The sequence below is a fragment of the Odontesthes bonariensis genome, chromosome 15 (assembly GCF_027942865.1).
Source record: "Odontesthes bonariensis isolate fOdoBon6 chromosome 15, fOdoBon6.hap1, whole genome shotgun sequence".
NCBI lineage: Eukaryota > Metazoa > Chordata > Actinopteri > Atheriniformes > Atherinopsidae > Odontesthes > Odontesthes bonariensis.
In genome coordinates, this window is record NC_134520.1 from 27,466,729 (window position 1) to 27,490,370 (window position 23,642).

The 23,642-nt window shown below is 40.0% G+C and overlaps 2 protein-coding genes across 4 annotated transcripts in view; both read right to left on the reverse strand.

Annotated features, from left to right (window-relative positions):
• Window positions 1–12,443, reverse strand: part of dnajc6 (DnaJ (Hsp40) homolog, subfamily C, member 6) — a 38,013-nt gene extending 25,570 nt beyond the window's left edge. Inside the window, exons 1-2 of one of the 3 annotated variants that reach the window (XM_075485800.1) lie at window positions 12,105–12,443; window positions 4,678–4,822 (exon numbers count right to left, since the gene is read on the reverse strand). In XM_075485800.1, the coding sequence (XP_075341915.1) occupies window positions 4,678–4,690 (13 nt within the window). In that variant the 5' untranslated portion in view covers window positions 4,691–4,822; window positions 12,105–12,443. Of the gene's footprint in view, window positions 1–4,677; window positions 5,122–12,104 lie in introns of those variants that run through there. The other 2 variants (XM_075485798.1, XM_075485799.1) reach the window with 2 other exon arrangements.
• Window positions 12,444–13,211: 768 nt separating this feature from the next.
• Window positions 13,212–23,642, reverse strand: ak4 (adenylate kinase 4). Its single transcript, XM_075485801.1, has 5 exons — window positions 22,262–23,642; window positions 21,252–21,371; window positions 17,204–17,376; window positions 15,453–15,571; window positions 13,212–14,564 (listed from the first exon to the last, which is right to left on the reverse strand). Exons 1-5 carry the CDS (start codon window positions 22,401–22,403, stop codon window positions 14,438–14,440), a joined length of 681 nt encoding a protein of 226 aa, XP_075341916.1. The 5' UTR covers window positions 22,404–23,642; the 3' UTR covers window positions 13,212–14,437.

Genomic DNA, 23,642 nt, shown 5'->3' on the forward strand with positions numbered 1-23,642 from the left:
AACTTTATTGCACCTGCCCCTTTAAAATGTGCAACCTTATCTGACAGCATGCCTCATTTTATCTGGTAACTGCACAGATGTACAACATTCAGCTCTCTGAGGTGAATTTTTTTTGTGTACTTTGGGCGTTTCATCTTTGTCACACTACAGACAGTCAGAACTGTTTTTGTGAGACATCAAAAAGAGTAACTAAAGAGGCTAACATCGAGCGAAGGCCTCACCCTTTAGAAAAATAAACATGTTTACTGAGTAGCCATCCTTTTTTTGGCTGATTTAACCTCTTACCTTTTTCACTTATTGCTTAATCAGTTCTTTCTTTCATACAATAAATAATTTGTTGATTTATTATTTTAGGGGTTCCTGTCAAAACTTCTGAAAATAATATTTTTTCTGCTTTCTTGCAGAGTGAGATCATTGTATAGTGTACTTCGGCACTTAAACATAATTGAATAGAAAGAGTTATTTTTCTGTACACCTGGAGAAGGCTCCACTAGATTTGAAGCATTACCTTACCACAGACAAGACAAAAATGGAAGCAGTTACCATGGCTCTGTGTAGCTATTTACAAGAATATTACCAGACCAAATTTTCTATTTCTGCACCACCTTTTGATAAAGAACATACTGCCAGAGTACTTTTTTTGCTTATCAGGTGGTACCTTTAGTTGCAAGTAAGACAAAAAGAAAAAGATATAGATAATAATAAAGCTAACTTATAAGATTCCACAGGGGTAATACACTTAGCTAAATGGATCAAACCTCCTAGCCTGCAAGTAGTGCTCTACTGCCTGAGGCACAACCACTAAAATGATCCACAAAAAGTTCTTGAACAGGGCTTGCAATGATGTAAAAATTATGTTTATGATTCTCAAACAACATCCCAAAACAATTGTGTTTTGTCATGTCCGTACACAAATCAGTAGAATAAATGCTTTGCCTATTTCATGAACTTCTATGAGACTATAAGGTGACCATGGATGTCATGTCTATAGTGATAAATAAAAACTGAAAAGCTCCCTGTGCTTACTTCAAGCAAGGCTGTCATTTCACCACTAAGCTTTGGCCTATTTTTAGACTTCTTACTGTGTATCTCCCACCCATGGAGAACAGGAACCTGCTTCATGTTGAAATCAAAAGCGAAGTGAATTCAACCTGGATGTGCCAATCATGTTTTCATACTTGGACAGGTAGAGAGGCAGCAGTGATGCTGATGGAACACAAATTCTTCAACCAAATCTCAAAGCAGTGAGAGCTGTTCCACAAGAACAACACGTGTCCTACAGCAAACTCCTCCTCACCTCCACAGCCACAAATGTAGCTTTCACCAGGGTGAGCAAACAGAAAGAGGAGGAGAGACATGACTGAGGACAGAGGACGGAAAAGAGAAAAATTCAAGTTATGTCCAGCGGGATCGTGGGCTGTCTGAATATGTCACCCTCCTGCTACTGCCTAAAATCTTTCTCCATCAGTTCTCAGCTGGGGGTGAATGACACAGACAGTCACATATGCGCATGATAAAGCCTGAAAGGCAAACACTGTTCTGCATTCAATTTCAGAGCTGCTACATTGCTGGACCTTCTTTTGTCCTGCACTTGAATGAATGTGATATCCACCAAACTCTAATCTGCTTAGTTATAGATGCTGCTGATGAGGCAAAAAGTCTACGATGATTCATACACAGATTAACAAGAGGTGTATTCTAGAATGATAAGCATGCTATTACAAGCTACAGAAACCATGAAACACCAGTTACAGAGCTTTAAAAATAGTGGCCACAAGCTGTCACTTGAACAGGCAAACAGGATTTAATTTTCAAAAAGGTTGCATATATCTGCACCTTCACATGTTGCCTGTTTTAAATGCTTGGTCCTAGTTTTGAAATATCCATCCATCCATTTTCTATACCCGCTTAATCCCTCGGTCGGGTCGCGGGGGACTGGAGCCTATCCCAGCGGTCATCGGGTGAGAGGCAGGGTACACCCTGGACAGGTCGCCAGTCCATCACAGGGCCACAGAGACAAACAACCACACACATGCTCACACTCACTCCTAAGGACAATTTTAGAGACACAAATTAACCTAACATGCATGTTGGCAAAAGTGCTGTCCCGAACCTGCAGTGTCAAAGTAAAGGCATTTATTTACTATCAAATATAGCCAATCTGATAAATTTGCATTGACAAACACAAGAAACAAACGAGTCACTGTACATAAACAGATGTACCACTGCAGTCAGGTTATGTCAGGTAGCATGAGGAACACAACAGAATGAGTTCTTAATCATTGATGCCCCCAGTCCACATGTCGACTGGATAGTGTAGTGGTAAGATTACTGCCCTTCATGCAGATGACAGGAGTTCAAATCCTGACCTGGATGAAAGGTACTATCTCCAGTAGGAGTCCTTAGGCAAGACCCCCTTACGCTACCTGCCTACTGAACATGGAAGTCACTAAGAATAAAAATGTCTGCCAAATGCATAAACATATCACAGGAACTAAAGGGTTTCTGTTAAAGTATTAGTGACAACAAAAAACACCCCCACATGTCCTGAGTTCATCCCCTGAGAGGCCACAACTGTTTTGGAGACACAAGGTGGGATTGCACACCTTTAGGTGCTTTTAATAAAAGTTAAAGTGTTTTTCTAACTCATTTGGCTGTTGACTTGTTCAAATTAGGTTGAGCGTGCTTTCAGCCCCAAAGGACAAAATATGTTAATATGCTGTGAAATCAATCATAGATGTAATCACCAAACAAATGGCTTTCTCTCTGAACAACTTGAATGGATTCATTTTGTTGTTGGAGGACCAAAGAGATTGGATAATCAGGATCCAATCAGTAACCAGCACTGCTGGCATCATTCAATTACAGAGTATTTATTGGTTTAGAGACAGAAATATTTTTAAGAATTAAGGAAAGTTAGAAAATCATATATATTGCATATCTGAGCAGAACACTTTCTGTTCTGTTTTCCCTATGTTGTTTCGTACACTCTGTTGGCTTATGATCAATTATGATTATAGTGGCAATGAAATGTACCTTTACCTTGTTCTGCTCTATTTCCCTGCAAGTTGCTTGAATCTACGTCTTGCTTCCATGTTATTCTGTTAGTTAGTCACTCTGCCTCTCTGTCCAGATGGAAGTGGGAGTGTGCAGATTGCTGAGCCAGATACAGTGATAAACACTGCTAATGCAGACACCAGGGGAAGCTCTGATACTAACTCTATCAGGTAAAACAGCAGCCGAGAGCTCGGCCACCAGGAAATGAGACAGAGCTGGACTTCAACAGCACAGAGGGCTCTTGGCTTTGCCAGGAAGATCAATGGCTTGTTTGAATGTGCCTCCCTCTTTCTAGAGGGCCAACCTTTAGCCTTCAATATCCGCCTCCGTGAAAATGGGGCAGTTGGATACAGAAACACACACATATGAACAGACACGTTCACACATGTACATCAAAGAGACTGACAACAAGAGAGTGGGTAAGGCTTACCAGTCCAGACAGACATCTGACACGGGAGTCCCACCCCTACCCCTACCCCTACCCCTTCCCCACCCCCAATTCCCCTCTCTCCATTGACCCTCCCATCCTCCTCCTCCAGCTTCTTTTGTTTCACACAAATGTTCATCCCTGGAACCTGGCTAACCCCACACACCACTGCAGTGAGGTGAAAACAGGGCAGAATCAGACCTTACTCACTTGGTTCCTCTCACAGTACAATGCTCTATATCAGGATTAAATTGAAGCTTGTAACGTTTATTTTTACTCCTCTGATATGCAGTCAGTTTATTTGAGAAAAATCACATAAAGATGCTACTTGAACTTACATAGAAGTGTGAGTCACACTTTGTTGTCTTGTTGGTTTTATAAGTAGACGTGATCGAAATGTATTTAAAAACTTAGACTGTAACCTCACACAGAATGAACCGGATGTCTAGAATAACACAAAAATTGAATTAGCATTGTAGCAACAGCAGTTACATTTATAGCTAAGGTATCTGAAGAGGAGGAAACAGCAGCGGTAGTTATCACAAAATAAATTTTACTTCATTAGAAGCTCTTTTATAAAGGTCCCAATTCATCCTAGTGAGGAAAATAAGACTGTATTTAAAAATCTGATTAATAGTAAACTTCTAAGAACCTTACTCATTTAAGGTCATGTTTTACAGTATTCAGTTTGATAAATTGGATGATAATCCATCCTTCACAATAACTTGATTATTTTGTGCTAGTGCAGCCTGAATCTAGTACAGGATTTATTCTCAGTTATTCATATTAGAGGCTTCTTGTACAGTAATGGATATAATTTCACACTTAAACCATGTATAAAAGTAAATAAATGTGGCTTTTATGGCTGATATCCCTCAACACGGCTGTAAAATTTAATTTAATTGAATAATCTTCCACCATGAACCCTGGAATAGTATCCGATGGAAAACCAACTGTGTTTAGTTATTTTTTTGTAGACATGACAGTCCATGCTGGAGCACATCTAAATAGCATCACTGAACAGGCCACTTTCACTATTGTTAGCTAATATAATGTTTCCGGCTACTGTCTCTCCACCAGAACAGTTACATGGCGGGTGAAAATTGTGTAAAGTCATCACATTTTTACTCAAGCACGCTCCTTGTCACCAGACAATCGCCACCCAGGCGGCCGGGGGCCGGGAGGACGCTTACCTGAGCTGTCCATGGTGCTGCAGTCGTCCTGTTTCAGCGGGCCTGCCTTTGGTCCAAGGGTGGCCGCTATGGTGCCTCCGAAAGTGCCGCTGCCGCTGGTGCTCCCCCTGCCGATGTTGAATCTATCTCCGCCGCTATCGACCAACTGCAAACATTCATAGCCATCGTAACTGGTCTTTTTCTTGTAGGCCCCTAGCAAGCTCATTACCAAAGGACAACGAAATGGAAATTAAAAGACAAAAAGAAGCCCCAAAGACGTGTAGGCTACGTTGTGCCGTCGCCGCCGCCGCAAGAGGCTGCGTTGCTACTGGCGTTGCTGCTGCTGCTGGGTGCACCACATGTCCGAGGGGAGAGGAGGGGAGGACAACCGGTCTCCTCTGTTTTCCTGAGGATCGAAAATTCAGCCGGCTAGTCTGCTAACTCTCTCTGTATCGCCTCCTCCTTCTGTCAGCGCCGCATTTTACTACGACGCTGCTGCTGCCTTCCACTGTAGTCCCAGGCTGAGTTAAAGGGAAATCCACCCCAACTCACAGTCCTCTGTTATTGCTGCATCCATTATTCGCATGATCGGTAGCTGTGACTAAGGTCCATTTTTTTTAAAAATAGGGCTTCAAAAGACTTTTTTATGCAAATGATGCCTCTTTTAGAAACAATGTCACTGTAAATGTCCTCCAGTTGAAAACGAGAAAGAATATTATATGCTAAAACCAAGATTGTTTAAAAGCAGTTAGTCAGTTAGTGGATTAAACAATAATGCAAAAATATTATTGTAGTTTAAAGTCAAGATTCGGACTTGCTTTTTGTGTCAACACAGACAATAACTTTACTCAACAGGAGCTCAGTTTTGTTCATTATATTATCTTGTTAAAATGTCTTCTTCCTAAAGCCAGCTGGAATCACTATACACTGAAATGGTCCCCATGCATCCTGTCTGTTGTTTTTTCAGAATACATGAGTATTAGTTATATTTCCCTTATCTATGACCCTAATATGCAGATTAGCCACCTAAATGGGTCTATAACATGTTTAAAAACTGAGACAAATCACAGTGTTGCATACAACTTCAAATAGCTTTCCTTTTTGCCTAAAAAAAACTGACTTTAATTTACCATGGCAACTGCAATAACAATGACTGTACATGGTAAACAAGTAAAGATGTTCATGGTTTAGTGTGTTTATAAGCTTCTAGTGTAATCATTATTAAGATTCCAAAGACCTATTGGGTGAATTCAAACAGAGCCCTCTTGTTTCGACCTGCTTTTATAAGTATTATGAGAGTAATAAGAATGAGACTGAGAACATAATAGAGCAAATTTCTTTTAATTCAGCTCTAAAAAAAAAAAAAAGGGTCCCTGGTCTTTTTATAACCTGAGACTGAAATAACAGGAGCTTTGTAGTCAGTCTGCATGATAACAGCATCATGTTTTGTCAGATAAAGGAAACTCAGTCACATACAGGAAATATTCTATCTATCTATGCTTGACAAGAAGAAGGTTTGGATGTTAACATCCCCCTCTTTAGGTCAGTCATTTTAGTTCCAAATTTGTCATTTTAGGTGTAGTTTTTGTGATTTGACCCCGGGTCCATGCAGGACAAAACTCTGACCAGTGATGGCATGCTTCCTTCCTCTGCTCTGTCCCCTGGCAACAGAAATCCTGCATGGTTCTGAAAAGAGGACATGGGCCTGGGAAACTCTTTTAGGAGAGCAGACGGGAGCTCAAAGCACAGAGGGAACGGAATGTCCAAAAGGGAGGAAAGATACGCTCGCCATAACCGGATGCAACATGCTGCCACTGCTTCCTGTCTGGTTCTTAATCGTGCTTACGAATATTTACCCCTTGATGTCCTGTGTGTTTCAGACACAGCAGGTGCACTGCAAGATCCATGTCAGAGCATGACTAAATGCTAGATATTGACTGATTCCAGTTTCTCAGAGTGGGAAAATTCTGTGTTTTTTTTGTTGTTGGTTTTTGATTTACTTTGCACAGTCAACATCTTTAGTCTTTTTTTTTTTCTGTTGATCGGACAAAACCTATTGAATATTCCATCTTCTTGATATGATGAGTAGCTATTAAAAAAGTATGTCTGACAACTAAAAAATGAGTAACATCTTTACATTGAAAGACAAATTTAACCCTCATGAATGCGAGGCAGCTGTTGCGTGAATATGGGTAACGACCCAAAACAAAAAGAAAATGCTAATAATAAAGCTGTGGCAGCACTTGGTGACCTCCACTGATGTCGGGGAAACTACAAAACGGGTTTATCTGAGCTGCTTTTATGTACAAAACAAAGCAGAAACCTATTCAATGACCTGTATCATGTGTGCTGTTTCTGATTTTGATATTGATGAGGAATTTTAAGTGACATTTGGTGAGTCCTCATTATGACTCACCAGGACTGCTTTTACAACACTTTTTTCAAAAAGATTGGGATGCTGTATACATGAATATGTGCTAACGTTTAATTTAATGCCACAAAAAATTTTGGTAAAGGTTTAACACTATGCTCCATCACTTAAATGTATAACAACGCCTTGTAAACGCTGGCAAACTGAGAAGACTAGATATGAAAGCAAAAATAAATCCCAGTTTTGTTTGATAAGATTTCAACTGTTCGATAGTTGCTGGCCCCCATTAGCATACTTTTTGTTTATTAATGCAACAAATGTTTTCTGTGGAACAAATGTCTGGATGGCAGGTAGACTAGTTTAGTACCCGGGCTGTTTTCCTTTTGACACATGCAAATGTGTCAAAAGGAAAATGTTTAAATGTTATGTATAATGTATAAATGTTTTCCTCGGTCCAGCTGCTCCTCCACCTCTGCAGCAGCTCCCACCACTAGCCCTCCTCTGTCCAGCTGCACCCCCACCCCCATCTCTATGGTTGATAGCAACATCACTCCTGTCGCCATCCCTCCGCTACAACCTCTGTGTCTAACTATAGAGGAGGTTGGAGCTGACTTAAGCCAGGGAGGGCTTCAGGCCCAGATGGAGTCTGTCCAAGGCTTCTGAGGGACTGTGCTGGTCAACTAGCAGTCCCTCTTCAGAGGCTCTTTAATATGAGCATTCAGATGGAAAAAGTCCCGGTGCTGTGGAAAACTTCTTGTCTCATACCAGTGCCCAAATTAGGGCAACCGGTGGACTTTGGAGAGACTTCTTGTTCGTCGCATGAGATTGCAGGTTGCTGAGGCTCTTGACCCCCTCCAGTTTGCCTGGCAGAAACACATAGGAGTGGAAGACGCCATTCTGTACATGTTGCATCCGGCATATGCTTATCTGGATGTGCCTGGTTCATATGTGAGAGTCATGTTCTTTGACTTCTCCAGTGCCTTCAACACCATACGGCCTCCCATACTGAAAGACAAGCTGCTCGGTATGGGTGTGGCCCCCTCCCTGACATCATGGATTATAGACTATTTGTCTGCCAGACCACAGTATGTCAGGATGGGGAAATGTGTTTCTGGAACACTGGAATGCAGTACTGGGGCTCCGCAGGGTACTATTTTGGCTCCTTTTCTTTTCACCCTGTACACATCAGACTTCAGGTACAACTCAGAGTCCTGCCACATACAGAAGTATTCTGATGATACGGCTGTTGTGGCATGTGTGCGCGGTGGACAGGAGAGGGAGTACAGGGACCTTGTGGAGGCCTTTACTGACTGGACCAAATAGAACTGTTTTCTCCTGAACACCACCAAAACCAAAGAGCTGGTGGTGGACTTCAGGAGATCTAAAACCCCATACCAGTCAGTCTGCATTGATGGAGGGGAGATAGAGACTATTCAGACCTGCAAATACCTGGGGGTGGTGCTGGATAATAAACTGGAGTGGTCTGCCAACATGGACGCAGTGTACAGGAGGGGCCAGAGCCGTCTCTTTTTCCTGAGACGGCTCAGGTCCTTCAATGTCTGCAGTGATATGATGTGCATGTTTTATCACACTATCATTGAGAGTGCATTGTTCTATGATGCTGTCTGCTGGGGGAGTTGCACTACAGACAGAAACTGTGGGCGCCTGGACAAACTTGTGAAAAAGGCTGGTTCTGTTGTAGGCAGAAGGCTGGACCCTCTCAGTGCTGTGGTGGAGAAACGGATGAGGAGGAAGTTAGATTCTGTGATGGAGAATAATAAACATCCTCTCCACAGTATCCTGACAGGACAGAGGAGCAGTTGCAGTGAGAGGCTCATCTCTCTGCCCTGCAGGACTGAGAGGTTCAGGAGGTCCTTTGTTCCCACAGCCATAAGACTTTATAACAGTGACTGCTGAGTTCTTCTCAAATTGATTGATTGATTTTTATTTATTTGTTTATTTTGCCATTTAGACATTTATTATTATTTAGTTAGTAGTAGTATTATTATTGTTGTTTTATGGTTGTTAATTCAATCATTGTAAATATTAAAAAAAAAATGTTGAGCTACTTGACGAATTTGAATTTCCCCCATTGGGGGATAAATAAAGTATTTTTCTATTCTATTTCTATTCTTTCTATGCTGTTGCAATACATGCAGAATGTGGTTAGGCATTGTCCTATTGTCTTGGCGAAATAAGCAAGGCCTTCAGTGGAAAAGATGCCATCTGGATTATAGCTTTTATAGTTCTAACATTGGCTATATTTCTGCATCTTATTTGTATGTTTTCTTTTTCTTTTAGTATTTTTTACTTACATCTGTAGATAGAGAAATTATGTTCACAGACAATACTTTATAGAAATGTTCCCACGCCCATGCAATGATTTACAACACAGTAAAGTCCTAGTTTATAGCTCAGTGTTGCCTGAGGCCCTGGGGATTGGGCCCAGTTATGGTTTTCAGCACTGTCCAATGTGTGCAGATTTTTCCCTGGACTATTTTGATAACTACCATAGTTCACCAGAATCATCCCAATTCCTTTTAACTTTATCTCTAGAAAGGTAAATATTGATTTGATACATTTTTTGTCCACAAAGTTGCTATTTTTAAACCCATAAATATTATTGACCAGTTGCTAGTCAACCTAATAGTTAATATCCTGTGCATACCTACAGTGGTGGTACAGATGAAAGTGCACCATCTTTCAATTTTAAGGTTGTAATGTTTCAAGTAAGAGATTTGTTGAGTCCTTTTCTAATTGTACTGTTAAAAACTATAACATTTAACATGCTGCGGCCTGTTGAGTTACAGATCTAGCTCTCGGGCATTTTGTAATTCTTTTTTTCATTACTATCATGACTACGCATTATTGTAGTTTTGCTTGATATTATACATCATGTAATTGTGAGAATACGACACCCTGCCCTGTACTTTTCCCCCTAATCCTATCCATTTGTTGTGTTATTCTAACAGTGTAAAATGACATGCCAAAAGCTTATAATGCAAATGAATGCACAAAAAGTGTCAGAAGTGGCATACTATTTATATATCCATAGGATCATGTTGGTCCTTGGGATTGCCATGCTGGTATGTCTACTTCTGGCAAGATTGGTAACTGTCTTGAATGTCTTCCACTTGTGAGGAATGTTTCTTACTATAGAATGTTGGACTTCCAATTGTTTGGAAATGGCCGTACAAACCTTCCAAGAGTCACGGCAGCAACAATTTCTTCTCTAAGATCATTGCTGATGTCTTCCCTCCTTGGCATTGTGTTATTGGCAAAACTTCTGCTTTTATAGAGGTGCTCACACTAACTGATGATAAATTCAAGTGCATTTGATTTGCAGCACCTGGCTGGTGCTTACCTCTTATTTTCTTATTGAAATAGTAAGGGTGGGTTCACATATATTGTATTTTGTCTCGTTTTTTGTAAGATAAGTGACACGTTGTAATATGTGTGTTGTTCATCTATTTACCTGTTAACGACCAGATGATTTTTTTTCTAAAATGTCCTGATATGTAAAACCTTCTTTTATCACGTGACTGTTAATAAGTATTTCTCATTCCTCTCTTCTTCATTTGTCTCAATTCTCAAAACCCTCCCCTCAAACATTATTTTTCCTGTGCTCTCAGTCTCTATCCCTGGGCTCCCCCACACATACTGATTATTTCTATCTCTCAACTCTCTCATCCCATTCCCTCAACCCTCTCTATAGTTTGTCCCTTAACTTCATATCATAATGGTTATGGTCTTTCAGTATATTATAGGGTTCAAAGAACCTGCATTCTTTTATTACGCTTTATTTTGACACATTTCTTTTAAGTCTTTAAATATTCTACTGAGTGCCACTTTAACTGTTTTATAGCATACTGTGGTTGTAACATCACCTTTGAAGGTGTGTCCTTATATCTATCTATCTATCTATCTATCTATCTATCTATCTATCTATCTATCTATCTATCTATCTATCTATCTATCTATCTATTTTTTATTTATTTTTTTTACTGTTTTTTACCATCCTCAAGATCAAGGTTTAATGATTATCCCCATAATAGTTAAAACACAATCCAGGAATCTGCTGGATCAGCTTCATGCAGAACTGGTGGCTGAGTGTGTGACTTTGAGTGTGTGGGTTTTATGGCGAATTAATAGGAAATATTACAAACACTTTCTTTTGAATCTTTAATACAGAAATCACGTTATAGTTGATCTTGGATGACTATTTCAGTGCACTACACCCTGAATGTCCCCAGGTGCAAAAAGTGTGTCACTGAGTAAGCCGCCTTAAGCTGTTCACGTGACGAGCGTGACGTTTGGTGATGTAATATGCGTGCTATTGGCCAAGAAGAGAGGAGCTGTCCTCTCGAGATAGAGTCGTCCCTGGGTGATAAAAACGGAGAATCGGATAAATCAATTTACAAAAAAGGATGAACCCCTCTGTCAAATAATAATAATGGGAAACAAGGCTTGTCATTTATAAATTGAATATTTTCATCTTTTCCAGGTTTCCTGGAAATGCCGTCAACGAAATGCTCCACTGACAGAAAAATCCAACAAGCCAAAGAGGCAGCCTTCACACTGTTCACTCAGTCTAGTCAATGCTATCATTAAAGAGGATGAAGTGACAGTGGGGGTGGTTTTCTTGCATAAAGCACAAGATGTTTTATGAGATTGGGCACTATGTTAAAATCAGCCGGTCTGACAGAAATACCCCAAATGATGTCATTCCTACTGTGCGGGTGCGCATCCCAAACAGGCCCGTGCAAAGAGACAAGTTTGTGATTTTTACACAATACATATTTATTTATTTATCTCAAAGTCTAATTGAAATTATCTTTTAAAAATCTCACCATGCCTTCTTGGAATAAGTGCATGCTGATAAAAGCCCAGCCGTCCACCGAGCACAGATGCACTGTACATGGTCACGATTTGCAAAGGTAGCCTGATATTATGTAACATCAGCGCACAGATCTAAATGTTATCCCTTCTGAGCTAGAGGTGCTGAGCTATTTAAAAAAATAGACATAATGAAACACAATTACTGAACAGAAACAGACAACCCAATAGATGACAATACCTGTCAGAGCGCTTTCTATCATTCTCCCAGGAGCGCCGTCTTGTGCCGTGTTGGAGATGCGCTGAGATGAAATCCGGCTCCGTGCAAAGACACCGACCTTTGATTTGTCATTCGCTGTTTGTCAAAGGTCAAGGCGTTAAACGTCCCGTGAGATACGCAGTCCTGTGAGGATTCCCCAGCAGTTAACCTGTCAGTAATAGGAGATGAAGTATACCGGGGGGGCGGTGGGGGGGCTACGACATCTTTCTATCATCACATTTTGGCATATGATCAGCAAACAAGGTTGTGAGACTGCGATTGGTAGATCTGTAAAAGATGTTGATAAGCGTAAGCGAGCTAACACCAGTGGTGTGGATGTTTGTGGATCTGTACTGTAGCGCCGCTCAGTGCAGCCTGTCAGCATTGGGAAAACCTGGAGTGGACTAGAGAGATTGGATCAATCATAAAATGTCGCACAATACAACTGCAATAAATGATAAACTGGTGGCATGCAATATCATGCAGATTTGATTGTTATTATGAAACGACTGGCTTTATAGCCACATGACAGTTCCTGTTTCAACACCACAATTTCAGGTTTTAGTCAGAATGTGATGGACCATGTTTCTCAAGCAGGAGAGAAAACCTTTCAAGTAAATCTGAATCTCGCCGCACCTTCCGCAAACAGTAAACACAGCAAATGAGACTGTGATCCGATATACACAGTGGAGTAAGAGTTTCACCCAAGCTCTAATGCACATGAGCTTTATTTACAAATCCGACAGGATTAGATGGGGAGGAGATGCAAACAGTGCGCATGTGCGCAAGAAAGAAAGAAAGAAACTGTCTAAGCCATTACTTGCAGTATATACTCTGCAAGTTTTTTTGGAACTGCAAAAGTAACTTTTGAGAACATTTATGTGGCTGCACTGTCCTTTAACTTTCTGTATGTTGGAAGAGAAATAAATGACAAGGCATGTAGAAATCACCTGCCTGGACTCACCCTGATTAAATTAATATCAGTCATTTTGTAGCCTCTCACACAATATCATTTAACATCAGAAACAAAGTATCAGTGTATGCTTTACAGTACAGTACTGTGTTGCAAAACAAGTATTGGATATCTCGTTCAGAAAGCAGTCGTGGGACTGTAGTTTTATTGTTTTTGAAATGTAACATGTTTCAACTGCATGATATGAAAACAGGGCAAAAAAAGTCCCGCAGTGTTAAGTAACAGCAGTGTGTAACCTTAAGACTCATGTACCACAACCATTCATTCAACACCTCACACTGGGAATCAAAATATACAGTCCTTTTCAGCAAAAGCCATAGCAGAAGTAAGCTGCTCCTTATACGTGTTCTTATTTAATCAAATTACTTAGGTTTCCCTTTCTTTGGTCCTCCATCAGCACTATGTCACTCAAGATACACTGATGCACAATACCCAACATATACAATGCCTGTGTCCCAGATAACAACAACAAAAACAAACAAAAACACATCTTCTGTTCCCCATAGTCAGTCACTGCATTACTGTATTCTGCTATTCAAAGGCTTCATACTGTACCAAATTAAAGGGATTCAAGTTTCCAAGAAAATTAAAAAAAATTGGAAGGCCAGCATGGTCACAGGGCTGAAAAACAATTCAGATGTGTTTGTTCTTGGTTGGTCTGCTGCTCATGTTGGTCACTGTGCCTGTGTTATTACAAAAGATAAACTTCAATATGAATAAATCTTAAGCTACTGCGGTAAATGGTTACAATAACCCTCAAACAATCTTGAATCATAAAAAGCTATAAAACAAAGTCTACAACTTTAGATGTTTTAGAAGTCGTTCATTCCTAATCTTTACATAAAACCCCGTACATCTATGACAACATCAGATTCTAGAAAATGACCTCCGACTCTTCATTGTTAAAAACTACTAAAAATACAAAAACATTACAACTGACATCACATTTTGCAGATTCAATTTTAAGGCAAACTTTAGAGTATATTTCAAGGAATGTAACATTGAAGGTATTGGTCTACATCACAGCCACAGCCACATTCTGCCTAAAGAAGACGGCAAGAACAGTTTTGCAGCACCTCATCAACAAAGTAAATAAGAGATTCATACAGTGCACACTGCTTCTGAAACAGGGTATAGAATCACAGCGCTGATAAAGAACTAAAAACTGGTTCATTTATAGGAGTTAACACAATCTTAATCATAAAGCTGTTGAAAAATCTGCACACATTCTTTAATTTGAAAAAAACCCACTCGTGAATGAATCACAAATGTGTTGATTGGTGTCCTAGTGCATTTCTCGTCACCCCATTTTCTCCTTGTGGTCTTTGCATTTGAAGCCGTGTCAAGGTGTTTGGGTTGGATGGGCATCTAGTGGCGGTGTGTGCATCTTGTTGCTGAGGAGAGAGTTGATGTATGGCCAAATCCTGTCGGTCTCGGTGCCAGAAAACGAGTGCAGGATTCCTTGTGACCTGGATGAAGACGCAGAAGAGCGAAAGTGGAAAAGCAGGTTCCGGCTGCATGAATCATGGGGTATCAAATAACTGTCTGACACTGCATTGTTAATTTCATTGAGGACAGGATGAAAATTAAACCAGCAGAGCCGAAAATTACACACAAAGACTGCGTCCTACAATACCAACCCTCAATCGACAGCCCCTCAGATGGGGATTCAGGTGTGTCACAATAGCAGCAGCTAATTTAACTTTGTACCTGAAGCAGCGATGAGAATCACTTCACTCAAGTCTGGTGGGGAGTTTTCTTATTTTCAACTCAACTAACCGAGCTTTTGATCATTTTCACACTTGTAGCTATTTGACCAGAGTGGCATTGCTTATTACTTGAGGGGAATTATTAAAACAAAATAAGATGCCTTTTAAATGGGGATATCATCACAAGACAAATATTGAGTCATTTACACTTAACGGGAATCTTTATCTACAGATGTGAATTACCTCAGACAACTATGCAAGAAATCCCACAAAACGGGTTTATTGCTGACCACTATAATGTTTTAGTATTAAATGGATTAAATATTGAACCCTAGAGGTTCAAGATTTTTAAGATTGATTTTCTGCGTGCAAAACTACCATGAATACACTTCTTTTCAGTGTCAAAATCTCACCTCAGTGCTAATATTACTAAGATTATTATGTTATTGAAATGAAGACATCTAATTTTCACTCTGGTATATCATCTATGTTATTTAGGTATCATCTAAAGACGATACTAGCTGCTGACGAGAAGCACACTTTTTAAGATTGTAGGGGGATTTTAAGAAAATGGCTCCTATCCAATAAATACACAGCTAAACATTTTGAGTGCACACTGCCCACAATGAAAAGAAAGTATTGACTGACTTGTACAAGTCTATGACAGGCTTTGCCACTTCCTTGTAGTGTCTCAGTCTGGCCATTAGAGCTTTGGGCTTGTCGTCATCATGTTGAATCAGAGGCTCTCCTGTGATGTCATCCTTACCCTGAGGACAGCAAGCCAAGGTCACAACAATGCAACGATACAACAGATAATGCACAAAAAAATCTTATAGCAAAGAAAATTACATCACAATTAAATAAATAAGTAAACGGCAAGATTGCAGTTCAACACTGGTGTCACGCCATGGGACTTATGTTTTTAGTTATCATGTTTTAGGTTACATTTTGGTTTTTAGTCATGTCATGCGTTAGGTTTTGCCATTGTTTTTTTCCCTCACTTACCTCACTCAGCTAATTAGTTCATTCACTGTACCTGTTCGTTCCCCACCAGCTGCACCCACTCACCTATCACTCAGTTCCTATTTAGTTTGCAGTTTCCCCTGTCTTGTCGCCGGTTCTTTGTTTGTTATCCATGCCCTGTTTGTCTAACCAAATCTTGTCACCAATGTTACCTGTTTTTCCCATGTTCCTCGTCTCCTTAAAGTTAAGTATTTATTTTATTTATTCCCATGCCATGCCAAGTCCTTTTGTTTGTTTTGCACAGTTAGTCTTTTGGCCACGGGGCCTGACCAAGAGGCCACGGGGCCTGACCAAGAGGCCACGGGGCCTGACTTGGCCTCAGAGCCCATGGGCCTGGGCCCATGGACTCACGTTTTCGAGCCCCTTCCTCCCACCCCCAGACATTGGGGATGTCTGCTTCATAATTGGCTGCGAACCATCAAGTGTACCTTAGGTATCCACTCAACAAAACAAACAGGACAACATCATCTGCAACATGTAAAATTTAAATTCTTAACCCGTCAAACTGGAAACACTCATTGGCTGCACCATAAAAAATTTTTAGTAAACATTCTGAACAGAATTGGTGACAAACAAGTGGTACTAACTTCCAGCATTGCCAACCAAGCTCTCACTCTGGTTGTAGAGGGACCACAAGAAGAGACTGATGCTTCATACCAAGACACCTCCCGCAAGACACCACATGGAAACAGTTGTAAGCCTAATTGTGCCCATCCTCCATTAGACTTGGAAGGATTAAGAGCTTGTCCAGTGTTCCAAAACCAGGACAAAAACAGCAATGCTCCACCAGAATCTGGGGTTTGACTATCAGCAGGACTCTTCTCCACAGTATCCTGGCATATACTTTCCCTACTTCAGCCACCTTCTACTCTGAACTCCCCAACATCTGCTTCCATTTCGGGATGTGCATCAGCCATGTCAGAGGATCCTTAAAGAATATCTCCCACTCCCAGACTACAGTCAGCAGCACTCCATCCTTACTGAACTGTTGGAAAAGCCCTGTTTCCTCCTCCTGAGTCTGGTCTGAAGGCTTGACAGACTAAAAAAGCCTCATATTATCTTAACTAAGAAAAATAATAAGAATAAGTAAACAGTGAAGCATGGGCTGTAACTGTAAGCCTTTGTAAAGTTAAATAACAGGAAGCAACAGTACTGCTCTTTTGCAGTGGGGCAGTGAATAATACAGCAATATTTTGGTTTAATTATTTCACTTTGGCAATCTTCTACTCAGCTGAACAAGATATCCAATCCATTGCAACTTCAAAATCCCCTGACATGATCCCTGTTGGGAAGAAACAGTGGCTCAAAAATATCTGAATATCTGCCAGAATATTTAAAATATTGTTAATATACTGCCACTTCCAGACATCTCCCACCTGCACTCGGGGTGGGTTGAAGCCCATGTTGTAAACTCTGCCGCTGGCTGGATGGATCCAGCGGTCACTCAGTCTCTCCTTCAGAGTCTCGTAAGGGATGTTGAGGCTGATGACTAAATCGAGCTGATACAGATTATTCAGGGCCAGAGCCTGTGCCAGCGTGCGGGGAAACCCTGTAAACATATCAGAAGGAGGAGCCGGAATGTGTGAGAAACCGTTAACCAGGAAAAGCCTGTGTTTTATGACACATGAACTTTATTTAAATGTTACATTCAAGACTTAAGTCTGTATTTGTCATGCTATGGTTATACCTGAGTCAATAACAAAAGGAAGGTATAGTTCACATGAATTGTATGTTATTCATTAGTTTCAGACAGTGTTGTTTCCTGTTGAAAAGTTGCTATCAGCAGTGCACAGATGGTAAACATGGACTCACATTGTTTCCAGATTTCCAGTAAAATGTTCTGTAGCTGTGATATAATAACAGGATTGTGCACTTGTGAGTGAACTTAGTGAATAAACAAAGCTTGAAGTCACACAGCATGGATCAACCAGCAGTAATAACAACACGGGGCTCAACAGCCATGCTAACAGCTCTGTGAAGCTGTAATAGTTTCAGGGTTGAAAACTAATATCAGCATGCAATTCCAACATGCTACATGCTTTACTGGAGTCACCACTTGGTGTAGTTAATTTGAACATTAACATTTTGCTGAAGTTGATGGGAACTTATTATTAAATTAGAACAAGTCAAAGGATTATAGAAATGATCCTCTACAAGTAAAATCATGGTGATCACTAAGGTATGTAAAAGTTATTCTCGGTGGACCACAAACATCTGTAACAACTTGCAATCCATTTGTTAGCTTATAATTTCACTATAAAAGTAAAATCTCAGCCTCATGGTGGTGTTAGTGGAAATGTCAGAGAATAAATAATGGACAGCAGAATAAGTGATCAGCGTCTCTAAGGTAACTGCTCATCAGAATCATGCGATATGATGGACCCTGATAAAAAAAAGTTTGTAGTTGTAGTTGTGTGTGTGTGTAACCTTAAATTTTTGTCTACACTTTACTTTCTCAATTACTAGTTTACTGATCATGTTTCAAGGCTTAAACCTCTTTCACACTTGCTAGTTTGTTTTGTTAATGTTTACCATTTCTTTTTACCATAGTGGATAATATTTAACCCTGACAAACCGGTCCAGATCCTGTGATCTGGTGAATTTTTTTGTATGTTAACAAAACAGTGAAAATAACCAATGGTTTTGTTAACATATACTCCGGCTTCCTCCCACCATCAAAAAACATGCCTGTTTGGTTAAATGGTGACTCTTAATTGTCCCTAAGAGTGAGTTTGAGCATGCAGTTGTTTGTCTCTGTGTGGTCCTGTGATGAACTGGCGGCCTGTCCATAGTGTACCCTGCCTCTCGCCCAATGACAGCTGGGGTAGGCTCCAGCCCCCCTGCAACCCTGAAATGGATTAGGCGGGTATAGAAAATGGATGGATGGATATTTATTGAGCTTTTGGCTAGCCGTATGCTACTAATGACTCAAACTTAACATGTTTAGAAATGACCAATTGTAAAAGTTTGAGAAAAAAAGTTAAATTGTTGTGTCGTTAAAATGTTCTCTGATTTTTGTCCAAGCTATGATTACAGACCAAACCAGTCTGACTATATTAATGACATATCTGCAGAATAACATTTCATGTCTTTATACAACACACTGAGTTATGAAGATCAATGTGAGAAAAACTTAGTGAACCTCTGGGCTTACAGCTTATTTCAAAGCTACCTCTGTTTAGGCGTTACATTTGAGGGGATTAAACTGGAATTATATATTATACAGCTTTATTTTTTCCTGTAAAGTTTGCCATTTTCCAGAAAAACTGGTTGGTATGAACCATGACTATCACCACAACTCCCGCAGGCCTTTACAATGAATATTATAGAGATGCTCAAAGCTAGAAATGTAAAGAGAATTTTTGAGCATATCATTAATCCACAACAAGACAAAATGTAAGAATATGGCTACACTCATCAGGAGTGAGAGTCTGCAGTACCAAGAACAAAATGTGAATTCCTGAAAGAGCTGAAAATGAACTCAAAGATTACAGCAAGAAATATCTCTACAGATGGCGAAGATCTTTTTTCATGTGTTTACTGTAAGAAAAACACAGAATAAGAATTGTTTGAATGGTGGACGCCTCAAAAGTAACATCTGCTCTTAAGAAAAATAAATAAATACATTGAGGCATGTCTCTAGTTTTCAAAAGACCACCTGGATGTTCCAGCCCTTCTGGGAAAAACATGCTGAAGCGGCCCAAAGACATATAAAAGGTACATTATCCACATGTACAAAATGTAGATGTGTCACATTCCATGGCTGTAAATTGTAAGAATGCAATTCATCCCTTGACTGTACTTCTTTCTTTTTTTAAACTTTTCTTTTTGTTGCTGTTTTGTTCTTTGTAAAGCAGAATTCAACTGACCCAACTGGAAACACAACCTATGACAAGTAAAAGCTGTAAAAAGTAACCATATAATCTGGTTTTATAACTACCTGACAATGTCTTTTTTAACATCTAAACCTGACCACGTACAATAATTTTACTTTTACTTTTAACTCCTAACCTTAACCACTTGCAGGTAACACAGTAAATCTAACAAATGTCTTGTATGAGCCTCAATAAAAGCTACAAATTCCACTTATATGAGGGAAGGAGGATAAATAAACACTAACATTTCACATTCTGTTGCGAGACTGGGTTGTCTGTAGATAGATTCTGTGTTATGAAGGCTTTGTAAAGCTATATTTGGAAGAAAAAGTGGCAATGCAAAGCAACATGTAAACTTATTTCCAGTTGTGAAGCATAGTGGTGTGAGCATTAAGGTTTGAGGCTGTTGAGCTACTTCAAGGCCTAGAATTAAAAAATGACAAGACATTCCACAGGACACTGTCAGGGCAGCAGGCTGTGACCTGAAGAGATTAGGTGGTGCAAGAACAAAATGACCCGAGACACCCAAGTAAATAAGCAACAGAAAAGTTGAAAAGACAAAGAAAATTTTTTGTAATGGCCAATTCTGACGCTGTTTCATAACCTCAAGAGGGCTGTTGAATAATTGCTAGTTGAGGAACCTGACTTCCTCCTGATTGTTGTGCAGATTTGTACGCAGGTACAGTAAACATCTGAGCAGGCTGCATGGAAGTCTTTTAATTTACAATATTTTGCCACCATGCACTGTGAATGTCTCCAGTCAAAACATGGAAGGTACAATAATTCTGGTACATCCAGCAAGTTCGTGATCTTTTTTGGACTCTTTTAAGCAGTTTATATATATGTATACACGTAAAGTTTTAACAAAATTTATTCTGTTATGTGGTGCATACAAAAATACAATTTACTGGCATGCACTGCATGACTAAATTACTTTTGTGTTGTATCACTGTTATCTTAAACATCATGAGAACCAAAATAAAAATTATCTTTATTTGTATTTCCACTCGCTTAGGGCTGACATAGTCTCTGAGTGGTGTTTGACACTGATTTTGAATAGATTATAAAATCTGAAAGGAAATATACAAAACAAGCACAGACACTCATACAAAAGTCTCAAAATATTTTGAAGGATGTCTTGACTTTATTTTAGATAAAGCATCTGTGACTACTGTAAGATAACACAGAGTGTGCCTTTAAACTTTTTCAGGCTTAGTTTGACAAGGTAATGCATATGAAATGTAGTGGAATTGTTTAGGAAAATGCAGAAGTGTAAAAAGGTGCTTAAAAATGGCCCTTCACTAACATGGCCATCAACTGTGGGATTCTGAGGGGTGGCATCTGTATTGGCCAATCAGATATAGGGGATGCCTGGCAGTTCCCACTACCCCCATAGGGCTGTATAATAAAAAGCAGAGTTTCTTTATCCCAAACATTCAAGGCAACGGATGGAGGCATGGATACACAATTCTGGTTTTACTCTGTGCATCTTTACAATGTGGTAAATACAAAAGTAGAAGCACTGTAACAAAAGCATTACTTGTCTTACCGTCCAGCAACCAGCTGTGGCCGCTCAGCTGTTCCAGTTTGGACAGCATCAGTCTGGTCATCACATGGTCAGGCACCAGCATTGCTCTCTCTATGTAGGTCTTCACCAACACCCTCGTCTCTAATACACAACAAACAGGTAAAGATAGGCAAAGCGTGTTTGTTTCTGCTTCCTGATACTGAAGGAAAAAAACAGGACAAGACAGAACAGAGCCTGCTGTATCCAGCGTCACCATCTAAGCAGATTCTTAGCTAAAAGCTTTGACTTTTCCTTAGTTATTCATTCATTCATTCATATCCGATATTCATTTAAACTTAGTTTTGAAAACTGTGAGACCCACTGTGGATCATTACATAAATATTCCCTCAGTCAAAGAGTTCATCTGACAAACTAACCTCTTTATTTCACAGGGCTAAGGCAAAAAGGGGAAAGGGTGTAGTTACTCTTTCCAGCAAGTCTCCACTTTACTGAGTCATTTCAGTTACAGAGCACACATGCTTTTACTTAAACTCTCTACACTGAACTCAACTTTACTGTAAGTAGCTATATTTAAGCTTGGCACATGCTTGGAATTAAAATGATTCCAACTGCGTAGCGGCAATGAGGACGTTAGGGATACAACGGTTCAAAGTGATGGAGGAAACAATGATAATGAACCTTGATGAGAAGTTATAAATAAAGCAACACACTATTTGACAGTTATACAAGCAAGAAATCAAACAAAATAGACTTTTTTTTTTTCCTGTTGTGGCGTTTGGGCAGAGTTTGAACTCCACGGAAACAACTGTGGAGCGGAAAATTCACCTTAAGGGCTTCATTTTGTAACTTTCCTCCTCTAATGATTGTGTTTTTTTGTTGCACTTATAATGATCTTAATTGGAGGAAAACACAAAAACCACGAAATTCACAAATACAAAACAGAAAATGACGTTCCTCAATAAAGGTTTGTTTTTCCTGTTCCTGTTCCAAACAGCATTGAGGTTTGGCCAACTGACAGATGTCTCTCTTACCTGTATCGGCCGCTATGCCCTCGCGTAGATAGTGGCCACTGGACAGGTATTGCAGGCCAAAGCTTTGCGCAATCCTCTTGGATATCGTCCCTTTCCCTGATCCTGGTGGACCCATAATAGCAGCACGAAATAACTTGGCCATATCTCACAGGTTGCTACTGTAAAAAGTTAAGAATGCGCAGATGGCACTCTGCCTATTTGTGTTCTTACTTCTTACTTCAGCACCTATCAGTTGTAATTGTTAATGATGGGAAAAAAAAGAAAAAGAAAAAATCCGCAAATGACAATTTTTGCGAGACACTGGAGTGTGTGGATCTCGGAGCTCACTCTCAGTGCGTGTTAGGACCGTCCTGCCCTTTGACGCGAAAGGAGTCGAAATGCCTTTTTTTCCCTTTCTCTCTATTCTATCCCTCCTGTCGCACGTCTTTAAGAGCAGAGACTCTCCTCCACGAATGAATGAGGGAGTCTCCACAACGCCCTATTTTTCTGCACACATCATCCAGAAAAAATGCGGATGAGTGAACTTCGCGAGGTGAACTGGTTACTGTAGTTTTTATAGGCTACACTTAGAGAAGTCAACGAGGGCAGTGGCCTCATCAGGTTTTACTGAAAGGATTTTCCGAAAACAACGCATCCGGTCAGAAACTATAAACCAGCAATTAATAGCCTACTTAAAATATAGTGAATTTATTTTGCAATTTTTTTAAGCTGCTGTTCAGTTTGTCGAAATGCTCTTCGCAAAAGTTGACATTTCAAGACTCGGATCAGCAGTCGAATGAAGATGGGAAACCCTCTCACACTATATTTTGCGAACTCATTTTGAATTTCAACCACTTGTTGACAATGTTTTAAGTGGAGCTGCTCATGCGTCGTAAATGCATAAATGTATTCTGTCTTTCTGCTGGCGGGAGGCGCACATCAAAAAAAAAAAAATTTTAAAAAGAAGAAGAAGAAAAAGAAGGAAAAAAATACACCACATGAGTCGCTGTCATTTGCGGACGGCAGGAATCTAGTAAGTACTTGTTGCGAGCCATACGGCGGCGGCAGCGTCCCGGAGCTGTCAAATATTGCGCACAGCCTTCAGTCGTCCAGTCAGTGGAGCAACAAGACTAATCCATCAGACAAACAGCTCGGAAGATTAACCTTTTTTTACCCTCGCGAAACTAATTTTTGCCTGCGCACCCGGAAGCTTGTTTTAAAATCCTGAGCGTTTTTTGTCACATGGCTTTGGAGAATTCAATAACAACAAAAAATGGCGACAATCACGTTGCTCTGTGTGGTCTTGCTGCGTCATTAAAAATATTCATGTAAACACGGGAAATTAAACGGGGAAATTGCTGGTAAGTTCGCTCAACATTTGTTGTATATTCAGTGCAGACTG